General features: G+C 42.2%; 1 protein-coding gene across 1 annotated transcript; it reads right to left on the bottom strand.

The window, feature by feature from the left end:
* Window positions 1-3,819: 3,819 nt before the first annotated feature.
* LOC146381377 (synaptopodin 2-like protein) lies at window positions 3,820-16,727 on the bottom strand. Its single transcript, XM_084937389.1, has 5 exons — window positions 16,498-16,727; window positions 12,786-12,937; window positions 12,398-12,691; window positions 11,676-12,064; window positions 3,820-7,096 (listed from the first exon to the last, which is right to left on the bottom strand). The coding sequence occupies exons 1-5, from the start codon at window positions 16,597-16,599 to the stop codon at window positions 4,440-4,442; spliced, it is 3,594 nt and encodes a 1,197-aa protein (XP_084793515.1). The 5' UTR covers window positions 16,600-16,727; the 3' UTR covers window positions 3,820-4,439.
* Between the last annotated feature and the right edge of the window lie 52 nt (window positions 16,728-16,779).

Here is a 16,779-nt window from a genome sequence, read left to right as displayed (position 1 = left end):
ACAACTGCAAATTCATGCACACAACAGTATTAATTTAAAGGCTGTCTTAAACAGTTGCTGTCTTTTACCATAGCAAACAGTCCAGTCTGCAGTATACTGCTGAGCATCTGCTGCTGATACTCATTAATTCATCCAGCCACAGAGGGCTCATAAGGCCTCAGATGGGAGTCCCTCCTGTAGCCAGAATCTGCTGACCACAGGAATTTCAGCGAATTTGACTGGAACTGTCTGCTTGTTCTTAGAGGATCGCAAACTATCTGACAACTCAGTGGCCATCAATACCAGATAATCCACAAACATTCAAGGCATGTGTGAGAAAGGTTTTAATGGGTTTTGTCGGCGCTATCGCACATTTTCACTTCTCCAGTGTCTTACCTACAAGACCCAGGGTGTCCGCACGAAGACAAAAGGTCCCGGAGGATGAGGAATCTAAATTCCCAGGTAGATTTGTATCCCAGTGCTAATATTGCACTGCCTGCCCTGCTGTTCGCCCTGCAGAGAGTGAGACTCTGTCTGGAAGGCTGCAGGAGGGGTGGGAGACCAGGGTGAGGTGGTGTGGGGTGGGGTGGGGTGAATTGAGTAGAGGGTCTAGAGGGAAGTGGGTGTGGTGTTGGTAATATGAAGCACAAATAATGTATTTTTTAGTATTAGGTATCTATCTAACTATCCGCTCTACCATAATTGTTCCCATCTGTCTCTCATTTTCCAGCAACCATTCCAGCAACTTCCAAGAAAAGCAACTTAAATGATAGCATTTTGCTGGTAATGTTCAGCACTGAAATGCTGACTAACAGCAAGGTTTCTGTTTATGTGTTTTTATGTGTAAGGGTTAGTCTCATCAAGACTGTTGTTCCAGTTTTAAAAGGTCAAGCTGGTATTGATGCCAATGCCATTATCAGTCCTGCTTATAAGTCTGAGTCATCATTGATTCCCTTGTTGATTCTTTAACACTTTTCTCCGCTTAAAGAAGCAAGCCTACATAGGTCTTTGGGATTAACACTGTTTTATTTTCTGAACGCAGTGTCGAAACAGAGCTGGAAAAATGCATCAGGGAGTCTACTAAAGTCTTGACTTTAAAATTATCAGAAAAAACCATGCCAGCATCCACAAAAGGAGTTAACAAGCTTGGAGACAGGTGGTTTGATTTGAAACAACAATTCGGATCCAGTCCGTGATTCCCAGAGGAATTTCTGATTGTGTCTCAGGCACTATCCTAAATCTTAAAATCTCAATCTATTTCCCTGGCAACAACATTGCCAGGGCAATGATACAAACATTGCAGAGATGAGTAATTCAGTGAATTCCTCCAGCCTCTTTAGACTGCAGGTGGATGTGGGCTTTTGATAACAAACACAAAAGAATAGAACAGGTTTGTTGAAGTTTATTTGCCTGAGGCCATTTATCCTCTTATTTATATCTTTTACTCCCCCTCTGACAGGCATTTGCCCTTCACCCCGCAAACCTTTGGGAGTGATCAGCAGCTTCAAGCGTTAGAAGAAGTTAGCAGAAGTTACAACTGCATCCTCCTCAGTTTTTTGGAATCAACCAGTAAGACATTATTTTATCCAGGGAGGTACATCTCTGGGACAAGACTATAAAGGCTCTGTATTTTAGTGTTAGTGCAGGTAAGAAATGATGAAAAGCCCTCTGGGATCGATTGATCATCTGGAATAGACAAAAGTTTCTGAAAATGAAACAAAATTTTCAAAGCAGCTATAATCCATATTTGTAACAGTATACAATCAAGTTCTCTTGTGCTAATGAATATACAGTTTTATACAATTTTCATTTTTCCATCAGCTTTACAGAACAGTTATATTTGAATGTATGTATTTTTCCAAGCACTGTTTTCAGGTGTCTCCACATATTTCCCTGGAGCTAGCAGAGAACAAACACAGATCTAAAAGAGTTAAATATATAAGAAACTTATTAAAATATTAGAGCCGTAAGATTTCTCCTAACAAAGCTCAAATTTAAATGTTTAAGCATGTGTTTAAACATTGTCCTAACATGGTGTTATTAGCTTTTCAGTAATAAAAAAAAATACAAAAAAGTGAAGAAAAGGTTGTTAACTAAACTTCATGGCTATCCACTGAATTGCTGTCAACATGTTTGACTTAAAAACCTAAAATCTCACAGCGATGCTAGAGGGAAAATCTGCAAAATTCATCCAGTAACCTTTGAATACAGTCTGACTGGATCACAGAGGTGACATATCCCAAGAGACACACCTCTGTGGTGATCCTAAAACTGAATAGGTCAAGTGACCTCAACACAAAAGTATGTGTGTAACTAGCCTTCAAATCCATCAGGAATTCAAACTCACACTTTGAGCATCTACTAACCTTGTTTTTTTATGACTAATTTACCTCTATCAATACTTTAACCAGGCGGATAACAAAAAAGAAAACATTAAAGGAAGTGTTTATTTTTAAATAACCTAAAAATGAGTGACCCAAACTTAAAAATTCAACAATGTCCCTTAAACCTGGACCCTTGACCCTAAATGGTTGACTCTGCTGACCCAGAAAGATGGTGCGAGAGAACGGCCTCTATAGCAGAGCAACAAGAACAGGCTGGATGTATGAGGTAGCACTTCCCCTCCTCTCTCAATCACATTGTAGAAAAAGCCATCAGAATTAAGAGTCGAGCACTGGGCCAAATAGCTGCAGATTAACGGCTCCAAAAATAGGTGAAATGGGCTCTGTATGTATGTGCCACTGAGCAAGAAAGGAATTAACGGGGAAGAGGATGGCAACCAAAAGAGAGAGAATTATAGAACTCATTTGGTAAAAGGACATTTAAGTCCTTATATAGGTGCGGTTGCAGCTTTTATGCGGTTTAAATGCAAATTTAAAAATTGCATGAAATTATCCACTTACCTGGTAAGTAGAAAAAAATGTGTGTGTTTCCCTTCCACGCAGCATCTAAACTTACCTTCAGACCTGAAGAGGACTAAAGTTTACAGCTAAAGTTAGCACTGTCTGTCAACTGATCCCAGTCAAGGGTTAAAGGTTAGATCCCTTTCTGGTGCCATGGCTGGGTTTCACAGCTCCAAGGCCATCATGTGACTGTCAGTAAAGTACTTTGAAATGTATGCTATCAAAACTACAAGGACACTATCAAATACAGCAATCAATCATTGGAACAGAAATAGCAGGTGGGGAAAAGGAATGTGTGTGTTTGAATTGATTTGTCTTCATCTTAGTCAGTTGATTTATTAAATATTCTGCATACGTTCAGGATATTGAAGAATAAGGGAGTCAAGCCGAATTACTGTTAAGTTTTAATAGCAATGAACTGTAAAATCTAGGAAGAGACATAAACTGTTGTGGTGAAACATGTTTGCATGACAAATCTTACTGTGCCCCCCTGTGGTGGAAGTTTAAACTACTACGGAAAACACTTTCTCAAAGCCAATACTGCTGTTTTAATACCTGGCGTCAACGCTGCGTGAAACCTTAGAGAACAGCTGTACTGCTGGAAGGATCAATAAATGCTCACAGAAGAGGAAAAATTGGAAAAAGTGATGGGTGGAGGAGATAGGGGGCACCAGTGTGGGAGTGGGTGGTGACGCGAGGGACACAGGGAGAAACCGAATGACAGCTGAGGTGAGTCACGTCTATTTTTATTCAGCCGCATGTCTCTGTGGGAAAGAATCAAAGCTAAACAGACGTGTTATCGCTCTCTTGTTTCATATCAACTGATGAGAAATCAAATCTACTGTAAAAAGCATTTCCCTGGAAAACTACAGCAAACAAAGCACACACACACACATACACATGCACACTGCTGCAGAGTGAAACTACAAAAACACAATCACTGAACACAAATTCTTAGAATATATTTATCAGAGCGAGAGTAACAGGAGCTACTTCCTGTCTGTAAAGCAGGATATCTAATAGGATAGCAACAGGTTTGTTTACAGAGTGTCAAAACTGCACTTTTTACACACGTCAGACATCTTTTCATCGTGTCACTTCATTCTACGCTTCCTGTGTTTCCTTTTCATCCTTTCCCATCTGACATTTCTGTCACAACAGTTTTATCGTTACACATCCTCTATTCTTCAGTTTTTTATGTTTTAATTTACAGAACTTATTGCAGTTTACTCCAACTTCTTTCTTTCAGCCTTTCTAGCCCGTAGTTGATTTGCAATTCTTAAACCTTCCACACGTTCCAACTCTACTTTTATCGTTCAGAACATAGTTTCTTTTAATTACTATGTAACCAAATACTTGAAATGAATAAATGAAAGTGATTAAATGATCAAATTTTCTACAAGCATGGCCAATCCAAGCAGATGTTGTGATTTTTATCACCAGCCCTTAACTGCAGCTTTAAAAAACAGTATTACAACACTAAAAATGCATGTTTAAAAAAATATTGCTCTGTGTTCCTATAGAGCCCTTATTCATTTTGTCCAGTGCGGCTTCTTTTCAGTGCGTGGTGGAACTGGGACGCCAGACGCAAGGCTGCAGACCCAGGTTGGAAGTGCTGAACCTAGGCCTGGGGACCCTGCTGGGTTGAGTGCTGCTGGAGGCCAGCTGAGGGGGGTGAGCAGGTTGTAGTGGACTTAGATTTGGAGCACTCTTAAACTGCCTGTTAGCCTGTGCAGCACTGGAGGACTGGGAAAATGTAGGAGAAGCATGAGCAGAGGAGAAGGTAGGTAGCTTAGGGAGTGGGGTGGTAGGTGCAGGAGGCGGTGGGGGAGACAGCGGGGAGGTGGCCCACTGAGGCTGGCTCGGAGATGAATAGCACTGGAAGGGTTTGGCACCTTCACTGGGTGGAGGAGACATGATATCAGAGCGTCGGAGGGGTTCCCCAAGTGTCGTAGCTGATCGAGGTGCAATAACTTTGAGGGTGGGCCCTGTGGCTGTCGGTGGAGGTGTGGAGAAGCGTTTGACCTCACAGACTCGTGCTGTTTTCTGAGGACCACCTGTTAGTCCTCTATGCTGCTGATGGGTGGAGGTGTCTTGGAGAGCCCCACTTCCATAGCTGAACAAAGAAGAGTTGAGCTGGTAGGGCTGGTGGCTCATGATGTCCACAGGCTTGAGGCCTGCTTTCTGCCCCTTAGGTCCAGCTGCCCTAGACTTCGTGATCTCGGGTTTCTTCTGTGCCTTAGGAGGACAGGAGGGAGATAGGAGAGGGTTGTAGTTGATGGGAGGTGGAGCACGGATATTGGATGAGTACTTCCATGTGGCAGGGAGGGAAGGTGTGGGTGAGGGGTCCCTTGTCTGAGCAGGAGAGTAAGGGGCAGCAGCAACAGATGGAGATCGCTCTACAATGTACCGATCCATCCTGTTCTGTCTCCGAGCAAACAGCTGGCCTCCTTTCCCTGCCAGCTGTGGCACTTGAGGGGTCTGTGGTTTGGGGGCTACAGGGGGTGCTCTGGATCCACGCTGTGCCTGCATAAAGTTGCAGGCCTCTGCCCCCAGCCTCAGCCAGTCCTCTTCAGGGCCTGATTCATGCCCAGCCTCCCCACTAGGTGTAACTCCAGATTCACCAGCCGGGGTTCTCTCAAAGCGGTCATCCATGTTTTGGACCATCGACAGCAAGTCCGGGTTTGGAGAGACATCTCTGTTCTGGACTGAGTTGAACATTGGCTTCTTGTTGCTACGACGACGGGCATCTTGCAGGATACCAGTGCGAGACGCTGGGACTGAGATGCGTTGCTCACGTGTCACCGGGGAATCATTGACAGGAGCCTGGGCAGGTGATGTAGCATCTGTCAAGTTATTGTAGGTATGGAAAGATGGAGAAGGAGGAGGCTGGGGTGTAGTAGGAGGAGGAGGTGGTGGGGTGTATTGGGCATGGAAAGAGGTCTGATTAAAATTTTGGGGGTGAGGTGGGGAGATGGGAGGAGCTGAAAAGCAGTTGGAGGGGGGTTGATTAGCAGAAGCAGGGGGAGAGAGATATGACGGTGGAGCCAGAGGGGAAAAGGTTTGGGCCGGTGAGGCACATGGCAGAGAACCTGCAGAGGGAGAAAATGGGGTGGAAGGGGAAGCATGCGCTGTAGGCTGTGGAGAAAATGTGTGTGCAGGAGGATGCGCGAAAGATGCAGAAGACAGGGAGGAGGGAGGTGAGAGGGCTGGCGGGGGAGAGGTAACAGAGGGTGAAGTGTTGCTGGTGCTATTTCTTGGCGGGATATACAAAGATGTGCTAGACACTGCTCTCCTTGCATCTGATGGAGGGTGAAAAGTTGGGATATTCATTGTGGAGACAGCGGCCACAGGTTTGGATACCATTGTTATGGGCGTGGGCTTGGGCTGGGGAGGCCGAAACATCACAGAGGTCACAGAAGCACGAGAAGGGGTGGAGCCAGAGTTGAAAGGCCTCGCCGTGCGGTTCAGAACTGCAGGGTTAGGAGTGAAGCTGGAGTTATTGTGTGAGTCTATGATTGGGTTGGGACTATGATTAGGAGAAGGATCAGGGTTGCCATTTTGACTTTGGAGGGGTGTCTGTGAGGGCATGCTCAGCACAACACTAGCCCGACTGACAACTGCTGACCCCCCATTGGTCAGAACCACAGCTGGTGGAGACATGTGTGAAGGGGGGTGGTTGCTGCTTGGTTTCTTTGTGAGGCTGCTCTCCAGGCTTGATTCTTGATAGGCTGAGCTCTCCAGTCGTGATCCTTCCAAACCTGGCCTTAGATTTGCAGAAGTCACACGTCCTGGGGTCTGATATGCAGAGATGTCCAGTTCTGCACCCTGATTCGTTGTTGGAGAAGTCGGTGTGGTCGATGGGCAGGCAGAGCTCTTTCTGTCCAGCAGGTCCAGATAACCAGTGTCCCACGTAGGGTCAAATGATCCCGAGAATCCCTCTTCCTCAAATTCTGAGCCACTTAGAATGGAACTTCCTCCTTCTTCCTCAGTCTCTCCTCCTGTCTCCCCTTCCGTGTCCCCTCCTCTATCTCCCTCAGCTTTGCCAAAGCAGGTGAGTGTGTACTTTTTGGCTCTCTGTCGGCGTTTCTTGAACATAAGCACCCCTTTCGAGTTGGGGTTGGGAGCATCAGTGAGCAGAGATGCAATGGAGCGGCATTTAGTACGAGCTTCCTTCACCTGTTTTTCCACCAAACTCTCCCCGCGCTGTAACTCTGCAAGACAAGAAGAGTACAGAAATAAATCAACTGAAAGAGAGCGGAAACAGAGGGGAGAAGCAGCAATGAGATTTTTGACGAATACAAAAAAAGACACAGGCGACAAGTACAGGAAACGTAACAATGTGATAGCGTGAGTAGTGGCTGATTAATACAGCATTATCACAGTGAGGAGCTGCGATGAACAGTGACAGACAGGAGTGCGTGTTGTGGATTTGGAACAAAGAATTCCTGCTGCTCTCCAGAGCTGAGTCACATAGTCCAGGAAGGTTAAATCACAGTGTCTCTCCTGCACAAATCCTTGACTGTGCCTGTGTGCGTCATGGATTTTTGTGAGGGACATTTACCCGGTCACGTTCTCATGGCAAAAGCTTGGCCCTGTAATTACAGCATTTTAGGTAGAAGGCTAGTTTTAAGGTTAAAGTTAAAGTAATAGTAAATGATAGTTTTAGGTTAAGTCTCTGGCAAATTAATGCAATCCAAAGCAAAATAGTTGAAGTGATGGAAGTGATGGAAACTGTGGAGAAACTGCATGTGCACATTTGTGTATCCCTGCTTAGTGCTATGCTATTTGGATCGTCTTAGTGTCTGGCTCACCTCACGTAAATATGCTACTGACACAACTGTAGACTGATGACTGACCCTGGCACACACAACGTTGTGTATTATGTTAAAAGTAATAATGAAAATGCACTACTCCAGCACTTTAAAATATAGTCAGCAACCTATTGTTTAATTTCCTAACATTTAACAATAACTATAACATACTTACCATTTCTTAGCAATACTGCAACAGTAAACAACAGAACAAAAGCCTGAAAATTTTAGGTTTTAAAGAAGAGACAAAACAAAGAACAATCTAAAAGTAAGTAGTGGTTACACATGCAAAGGCTCTTCACTCTTCCTCCTATTTGCTACCCTTAAACGCAATAACTGAAGCGCATCATAAGCTGGATGCCAAAAGCCCACACCTCAAATACTAATAATATGTCATTACAACATGAAAAGAGGAAACACTGTTGTCCTATCCTCATGTTATGTGTCTGCTCTCCTGTTACTCCATATGTCATCTCAGATACTGTGAATTACACTTTAAATCTTGAAAAAATTTGATGAAATTACACCACAAGGTGCTACTGCACAGTCTGTATCACATTTTATGGCATTCCATCCTAACAAAAGACAATCTGCTGGCACTGCGAGAAGAAAAGTCAGAGGGTCACCAAAGCTATTAGGGTTCAGCATCAGGGGACCATGAAGGAAAGAAATAATAATAATAAATAACCATTAGGTAGCTGTTTGTTTCAGTCTGGCCCACAGTGCTGGTATCCTTTGCCATTCATAAAGCCATGCCAACAGTATGCAGCATTAAAAAAATCTATTAATAATTTGTAACTTTTGTACCGTTTATTATTTGCATCAAGTCCCACAATAAGGAATATACACTGTTCAGATAAAGCACAACTGCATGAGCTGGTTTAAATTGTCTTTACAGCGCAGAATGGCACAGAGTTTACATTTTCAGTCGTTTCAGCATAATCAGTCAAGTCTGCTTACATGACTCAGAAATTTGGTAATTCTTCTTGATCTGAAAATAAAAAAAACAAACATTTCACTCCAAAGTGATATGTCTTCCAATGCTTCTATAGTAGCTTATGTCGACTTCAAAGGGTGTCATTGATCTTACCTGCATACACAGTCCGTGGGACTGTCTGTCCACCTACATCTGAACCTGCAGAAGATGTGAGGTCCCTCATCTCATGAGTGTGAATGCACGCTTGTCCTTAACCACCCTCAGACCCTCCCACACACACCCTAACGGTGTCCAAGTCTGCTGTGAGTGGGGAGCCGTTTAGTCTGTGTCTACCAGCCCTTCTCTCAGGGCACAGCCCATGTAAAGACCTTTGTCTCTCTCTAGCACCAAACCAACACATGATGTCAGCCCTCTATTCCTGTCGGTGTGACAGGCATCAAACACCTGTCTGGTCTCTGTCACAGACGCGCGCACACAAACACACACACAAGGACGGGAAGACCCCATCACCAGAGGATATTTAGACACCAGTGTCAATGTGTGTGTGTACGTGTATATGAGTTCATAAAGCCAAATATAGGTTACAAAGAAAAGCGTGGTCATAACTCTTTGCTGATGTGCTGTTCTCTTCTGCTGACACCTCACACCTGACTAACACTGCACACACAGACGCATAACTCTTTAGAGCTAATAATCCCATACCTAAAACCAATGGCTCTGTGTGTGTGTGTGTGTGTGTGTGTGTGTGTGTGTGTGTGTGTGTGTGTGTGTGTGTGTGTGTGTGTGTGTGTGTAACATGAGAAAGGGCAGATCTCTGGACACCACAGTCATGATTTGTCCTATAGCAAAGGCCTCACCATACACCAAAGTCATTCAGGTCTAGGGCCTCTTGAACTAGATGACAGATCTTTCATTTCTGCAATGTTTGCCCATATTAAATTTGAACTCAGTCACTACATAGCTATTAGGTTTAATCAGCTATCATCCTTATTGTCTTGTTGAAATGATAGGTTAGCTAGACCGACTAAAGAACGCTGTAAGGAACAGTTAAGCACGTTCTCATCTTAACATCCCAGCAGAGCAATAGTTGCATTTTCCTATGAATCAATCTAGAGTCCCTAATAAATGTAATCTATACCGATGTGTATTTGGGATGTACTATATATCTGCAGCTGAGTAGTGCACTTTCAGTGCCATTGCCCTCTTAATGCTTCATATGCTGCTTCAGAAAGTTGCTGGAAGGAGACACACGTCATGAGAACATGGAATTGATTAACTTAAAGTGAGATGTCAAATCCAGCGTATTGTGGAAATATTGGTAAGCAAAGGATGAACATTCAAAATGACTAACAAGCTGCTCAGTAGATTGAGGACGCTCTCAAGTAACTTGGAGAGTTTGGATTTTCTAACACAGAGCGCACTGTGTGACGGCTCTACACAAAAAGAAACTACAAGCAGGATCAAGGATGAAGCAAAGAGCTTCCATGATCAGATTGTTGCTACGAGAGTACCACAAGACCCGAGGTGAGTGCTGCATAGAAATACAGAGCAAAACTCAGGTTAAAGATTGCCTGGCAGAAGCTCACTATCCAAAAAACTGTGCCAGTCAGCTGACAGTAACATCAGATTGGCACAGGGGGAAATTTTTATCTTCATCGGATATTCATGACATCATCATGTTGCCTAGGAACCACCAAGCAATGGCATAAAATGTGCCTGTTTTAGCTTTTGTGCACCCACAGCATCCTCACCTTAATTCCACAACTCATTCATGCTCACAGAAGCTGATGCCTAGCAATGGGATAAAATGACACTTTTTTCTTTTCTTGTAATTTAACTAATGATTCACAAAGTGTGGACTCCAATTAAACCCCAGAAAGCCATTTAATTTTTTTTAAAGTACATAAAATACCTAAAATTTTAATTTTCATTGTAATTTAGCTTGAATTTTGCCTTTCATATTTCCATTAAAGGCAATGGGATCTAGAAACAAGATGTTATTTTTATTTATTTATTTTTTTTATTTTTTTTACCTACTTTTTTTTTTTTTAGCTTGGTGGTCATAGAAAACTAAAATGGAGTAGTGTCATTCAGGTAGAAAGCAGTGCTATTAATGGATCATGAATGAGTCAAAACTCTAAAAAGAAAATATTTCATTGTGGGCTGTGAGAAGATCAGGGTGGAAAGGTTTGGGTGGAACACAGAATTTCAGAATTTAAAATATGTTTTTAAAAGTGCAATTCACGACTGAACCACCAATTATTATCTGATGAACAGAATCGCAGAGAATTTAATGAATTTACTGATACAAGTAAAAACACATCTGTGTGACTTTCATATACACACATAATCACACATCTAGTCTGTCAATCAGAGGTTTGAATAGCTATAAATACACCCATCGGGGCAAATGCTCAGCATACTTACAGTGGAGATATGCTGCTGTTTCAGGGGACGGAAGAGGGGAAGAGGGGAAGAGGGGAGGTGGAATACCTCATGAGTATCTGGTTTATCTCACCCCATCACCACCAGCCTGTCAATATACACTTCAGTTCCAAGAAATGTCCACCAGAGGGTGATTTAAGACTACAAGCTAACTGCAGTTGGAGCCTTTTTAGACACACCAGAAAGAATCTTAGGAGTTGTAGTTAAAATGCAAAAACACAGTGGTAGCGACTGAAATAGCTGCTTTACCAGGACACCGGTGACACTGGTGGATTGTCGTGAAACTTAAAAGAAGTTTAACAACAGCTACACGATATTACAACGGAGACCAAAAGCTGCTGGTTAGAATTTTAATGAGAAGAAGTGGCATTCACATACACAGCATGCCGTCAGGTATTAGCACTCTGATGGCAATTATGGATCATTTTCAGCATCAATGTGATTCTTTGTTTACGTCATAACAACAAATGCCAAAAATCCCACGTTTTGTACACAAAAATCAAACCTTACGTTTACTCATTTTTTTCAATTCTTTAACTGGAACTGATTAAAAAAGTACTTGAAATGATATAGATTTAAATAAAAATATATACTCACTGGCTTGCCGTGCTTTGTCCATGTAGGTGGTGGAGAGTTCATCATTTACAGGCATCTGCTGTGGTCCCACCATAGGCACCAGATGTTTCCCAGACACTAACATTAGAGCCTCTTTCGCCCTTTCTGGAGACACTAGGGGTGGGCAGGCAAGCCCATTGCAGCCCCCTGCCTCCTGGAAGCCACTGTCTCCTTCTTCTTCTGCTTCCACCAACCCCTGATCGGGAGTCGGGGTGATCATGTGAGGAGTCAGCGAGTGGGGTGTGTGTGTAGGAGTGGTCCACTCTGTCTGGCAAGGCTGATAGATGAGCTCTCTGCGAGGAACACCAGCAGCGCACTGGCCATCCCACATCGCCTGCGAGGTTACGCCTGCATCTGTAGCACTCTCATAGCTTGTACAAAAAAAACAGGATGGAACAAAGCAAATCAAATTTATTATCGAGATTAGAAAGTGAAAGACTTTCATAGTGGGTTAGCTAACTGTATACATCTTAGACTTTAATCCATATAATCCAATAATATATAATGTGTCGCCCTAAAAATGTTATTAAAATACGACAGGATGCCGAGTTTTCAAGGGTTTTTAGCAATTTGCTGCTGGAGCTCCACTTCTAAACATTAATAAAAAGTTTAAAATATTACTTTTTAGTCAATCTTCTTTTAAATATGTTACATTTCTGGGAAGAATGATTAAAGGGGTGGAACTTCTGCTCTCCATCTCTTACCCACTCATCTCTGAGGTCTCCTCCTCTTCTTGCCTGTCGTAGCGTGAAGGTGAGCGTGCGTGAGGAGGTGTGCGACGATGCCGGCGGTGTGTGCGCGAGTTTGTGTCTGCGTCACTGTCTGTTTCTCCATAATAAGCCTCACTGTCTGGAGGGGAGGTAATACCCTGGGGTATCTCGACAGAGGAGAGGATGGAGAAGCTGTTGGAGTCTGCAGGAGGAGACAGGACCCTCATGGAGGAGCGGGGGGATGCAGAGCAACCAGAGTAAGATGAGCACTGCAAGCCAGAAGGGGCCCTAAAATCACAGGGATGTCAAGGTGTGAAAATACAGTTGGTATGATATGACAGCAAGACTGTTGTTTACTGTATGTGAGTGTCCCTGCTCTGACCTTTTGACTCTGAGCATTAGTGCGTTGCTCTGTTTATCTATGAGGCTCATGGCCTCAGCATGACTGAGCTCTGCACAGGCTTGATCACCAATGGCCACCAGCTCATCATGTTCCTTCAGTCCGGCTCGACATGCTTTGCTACGCCTGCGTACCTGTAGACAAGAAAAAAGGTGAGTGAATCATTTATATTTGTGCCCATGTAAAGGTAGAGCGGACACGTTGTTTAATCATTTCAGGCTCTGCTTTGCATCATCTTTTACACTTTATTAGTTATTTGACCTTTTAGGTGTGAAACCGCTCTAAAATGATCTATATCATCAACCTGCTGTTACCTATTACAGTATATATGACACAGAGCAGGTCACTGAACCCTGATTCCTTCCACTGGCTGAGCCTTGAATATGCTGCCACTAGCATGGATATTTATAATACTCAACCGAGTATCCCAGAGTAAGATGTAAGTAAGACATCCCACAATGTTGCCCACAAAAAACAGTGTTCTAATAAAGTTTGTCTAAAATAATATTTTTATGCTTTCTTTTCCATTACTTGAGGGAGATCTATAGTGGGCAGTATATTGTCTTAATGTTATTGTTGCACAGATTCCTGTCTTCTCTCATGCTTTTAAAATAGAGTTTAATCTGAAGCTGTGTTTCATAGAATTTAGAGCTATAATCCAGATTTCTTTCATAAAAACTTAGAGCTTGAAGTTTTGTTAGAAGTGTAATCCACCTCCTCCATCTCAACATTTTCTGCACTGGAGGACACTGAATTTGGCTGAAAAGAGGAACGTTATTTTTCTTCCTTTTGGGTTTTTTTTTCATGATACATGGCTGTATTTGGGTTTTTGCTGTCCTTTTTTACTGGTTTAAACCAAGTCGTCTAAGTTTAAGTGTAACTATTTCGTTTTTTTGAGGGGACTAGTATGCATAACGTATTTTATACTTGAACTTTAAAGTGAAACGATCTTGCACGTCTTCTTCTGTTTGATTGTGTTTTTTAAATAGGATTTTTTATCAGTACATACTGAACAGCATTTACATGGATAGTGATATCTCTGATAGGCTAATATCAGCCATTAATACCAAACTATATATATCAGTCTGGTTCTAACAAAACACGGTGACATGTTTGAGGTCCCTGCACAGTTGTGCCTTAGTATAATACTATATTGTTTTTTCCTAATAAAAATCTTTGATTGCTCCTGCACAGGCACAGAAACGCTGTCAAGTATTTGTTAGCTTATTTTTTTTATGTCTGACTATATAAAAGTGACCAAAAACATTCTGCAACATGCAGCTCTCCTTTAGCGGCAGTCATTATCGTCCCTGCATCGGAATTAACTTGTGAAGTCATGCAGCTGTTGCTGAAGGTCACTAAGAGATGAGGTCATAGGATCCTTCAGGAAATATGTCTGCTGGGGGGTAGACGCTACTGCGGGAGTGATAGATTGTATAGATGGAAAGGCGACTATTCTTGTCTGATAGATTATAATTACCTCTAAGAGAAAAGGATAAAGCTATCCAATCTGTAGCCTCACATAAACACACTGATACACATACTTTATCGCTGCTGAAGGTAAAAATGTTAATTGTGTTCAAGTGCCTCCTTTGCCTTTATCAGTATCTCCTGACCCAATAATCCAACTCTGTCGTCATACAAGCAAAGCAAGGACAAGCTATTTATCTCCAGCCAATGTACACACACATGTACACACACAGCTCAAGTGTGCATCATGAAAGAGGGGGTTTGAACAGCTGCTTCACCAGTCTGGACCATGGGGCATGCCTGTCATTCACCATATGTCGCCCACATACCCGAAATAAAACCTTGCAGAAAAATCACCCACATTCTTACACAAATGGGGGAAAGACAGATGCTACTATTATGGATAAACCACACACACACACACACACACACACACAGACATGCAAAAGTACAATTAATTAAAAAAGAAAGAAAATGTGTGTGTTTGTGTGTGTGCCTGTATTTTTTTATGTGACCAAGAGGTCGTCCTTTTTCCATGCTCAGCTTCCAGCTCCTCTTAGATGAGCTATTCTGATCCTCTGGTCCTCTCCATTCCCAACTGGGCTTATCTGAGGTATGCCCAACCACACATAAACACACACCAACAGACTAAAGCACCTCAACCTCCCATCAAACTCCCTTTTCCACTTGAAAGTCTTTAATGAAAAGAAGCACGTTTCTGAATCAGACATTTTGGCTGCTCGTGGGTGAATGATGGACTTTCAGTGTGAGCGAGTCCACATTCCTGCTTTCCAGAATAGCTTTTCCCATTAGAGAGCACATTCTGGACTGTCATCAGAAATAAACAGAGATGCAAAAAGCCTTTAGAGAAACACAGCCAGAAAAAAAATCTCTTAGGCTTAAAGATGGATTAATGTGTCACACAAATATGTGACAGTGAAAAATATGAAACAAGTTCATTACCTGTTGTAGGTGTGTTCACAATAGCCGGACGTGTACTCATATACATGGATGACATACGAACCTGTTTCAAAGAAATCCAGGGATGGAACTCGAGTCAAACCCCAAACATGTGTTCACGCTGCTCACTGACCCACTAATTCACTCAAAACAGGTGAGGCACAAAGTGAACTGAGCCACAGCCAAACGAGTGTCAGGAACAGTGGCCAGAATTCCCTTCCCCTCTGTCAAGTATTGTAATGCAATTATTACATTTTTTTTAACTAGTTTTGTTTCTTTGTGTTGTTTTAACTCAAGCAAAGCAGTTTGTAAAATGACTAGAAGCAAAAGGAAAATGCATTCATATATTTCAATAAAGTTTTTTTTTTTTTTACAATCATTCATACGGACAGGTAATCCTCCTTCCCCAAAAGCCAGTTTGGAGCCAGGAAAAATCCTGAACTGTCAAAACTGTGTGAACTTGAAGGGACATTACTTTTGCTCAGAAGTTTATATACAATTACACTCTGATTAAAATCATTTTTAAATGAATTTGCCCATCAAGGAAGTCACTCTTGCCTTTCTAGGCAAGAACAAGTAAATGTAAAATAGCAAGTATATTAGTTTAGTTTAGGATAGGTGAATTTACTCACCTCAGTTTATCTCTTTATTTATTTAAATATTTTGTTAGATGCCACTTACTATACTATAAATAACATTACTGCAGTTTTTTTTATTATTATGTCACAGTAATGCTATTTGTTAGAGGCAAAGTTTCATATTTTCAAAAAAAATACAAACATTGACTCACAATCACAATCAATTCATGTAAATTATATTGAAAAACTTCACTAAATTGATGAAGGCTGAAATGTAAGATGTTAGTTTTGTAAGTACATGGAATAGTTTTAGTTTGTTTTGTTTAGATTTTGTGTTAATTCCAGTTAACTGAAATGTATTTTTGCTCCTAGTTTTAGTTCAGTTTTATTTAATTAGAATAACATAAGGACAGCACAATGAAACAGTTTCAAGCAAGATGTAATTTAGCTATTCAAAATCCTAAAAACACCTACAAGAACCAGAAAGTAAAATCTCTAGTGACTCTAGTGCAGCTGATTCATTTATTCGTATTTCAGGTCAGATTACAAACCACAAGACTCGCTGAGGGCTGAGCCTACAGTTAACAGCTGCAATCTCCATCAAATCGTCTACTCACATTACTACCTTGGCAGCAAACTTGACTGCAACATACTGCATGCATACACATATATCAGATCTACTGTACCTTGGCCACCTGTAGAGGTTTTTGCTGCTCAGCTCCTCCCTGGAGTCTGAAACCCCATGGGGCTCCTCCTGAGAGAGACACCACAATCTCCTCAGCTACCATTCCTGCTCTCAGCTCACAGCCTGCTGTGTGCCTGTGTGGTGGTGTATATGCTGCTCTCCCCTTCTTCAGTTCCTCACACTCTGTGAGTATCAATAGGTATCTCACTGCTTTCCGTCACTCCACCCATGAGGAGACAGAGGGTGGCTGGCTTTCATCTGCTCACGCTGGAATGCTGTGTCA

Source organism: Perissodus microlepis, chromosome 8 (assembly GCF_051167445.1).
Source record: "Perissodus microlepis isolate ML-2025 ecotype Zambia chromosome 8, ASM5116744v1, whole genome shotgun sequence".
In the NCBI taxonomy this organism is placed as follows: Eukaryota; Metazoa; Chordata; class Actinopteri; order Cichliformes; family Cichlidae; genus Perissodus; species Perissodus microlepis.
This window is presented reverse-complemented; position numbering and strand designations above follow the sequence as displayed.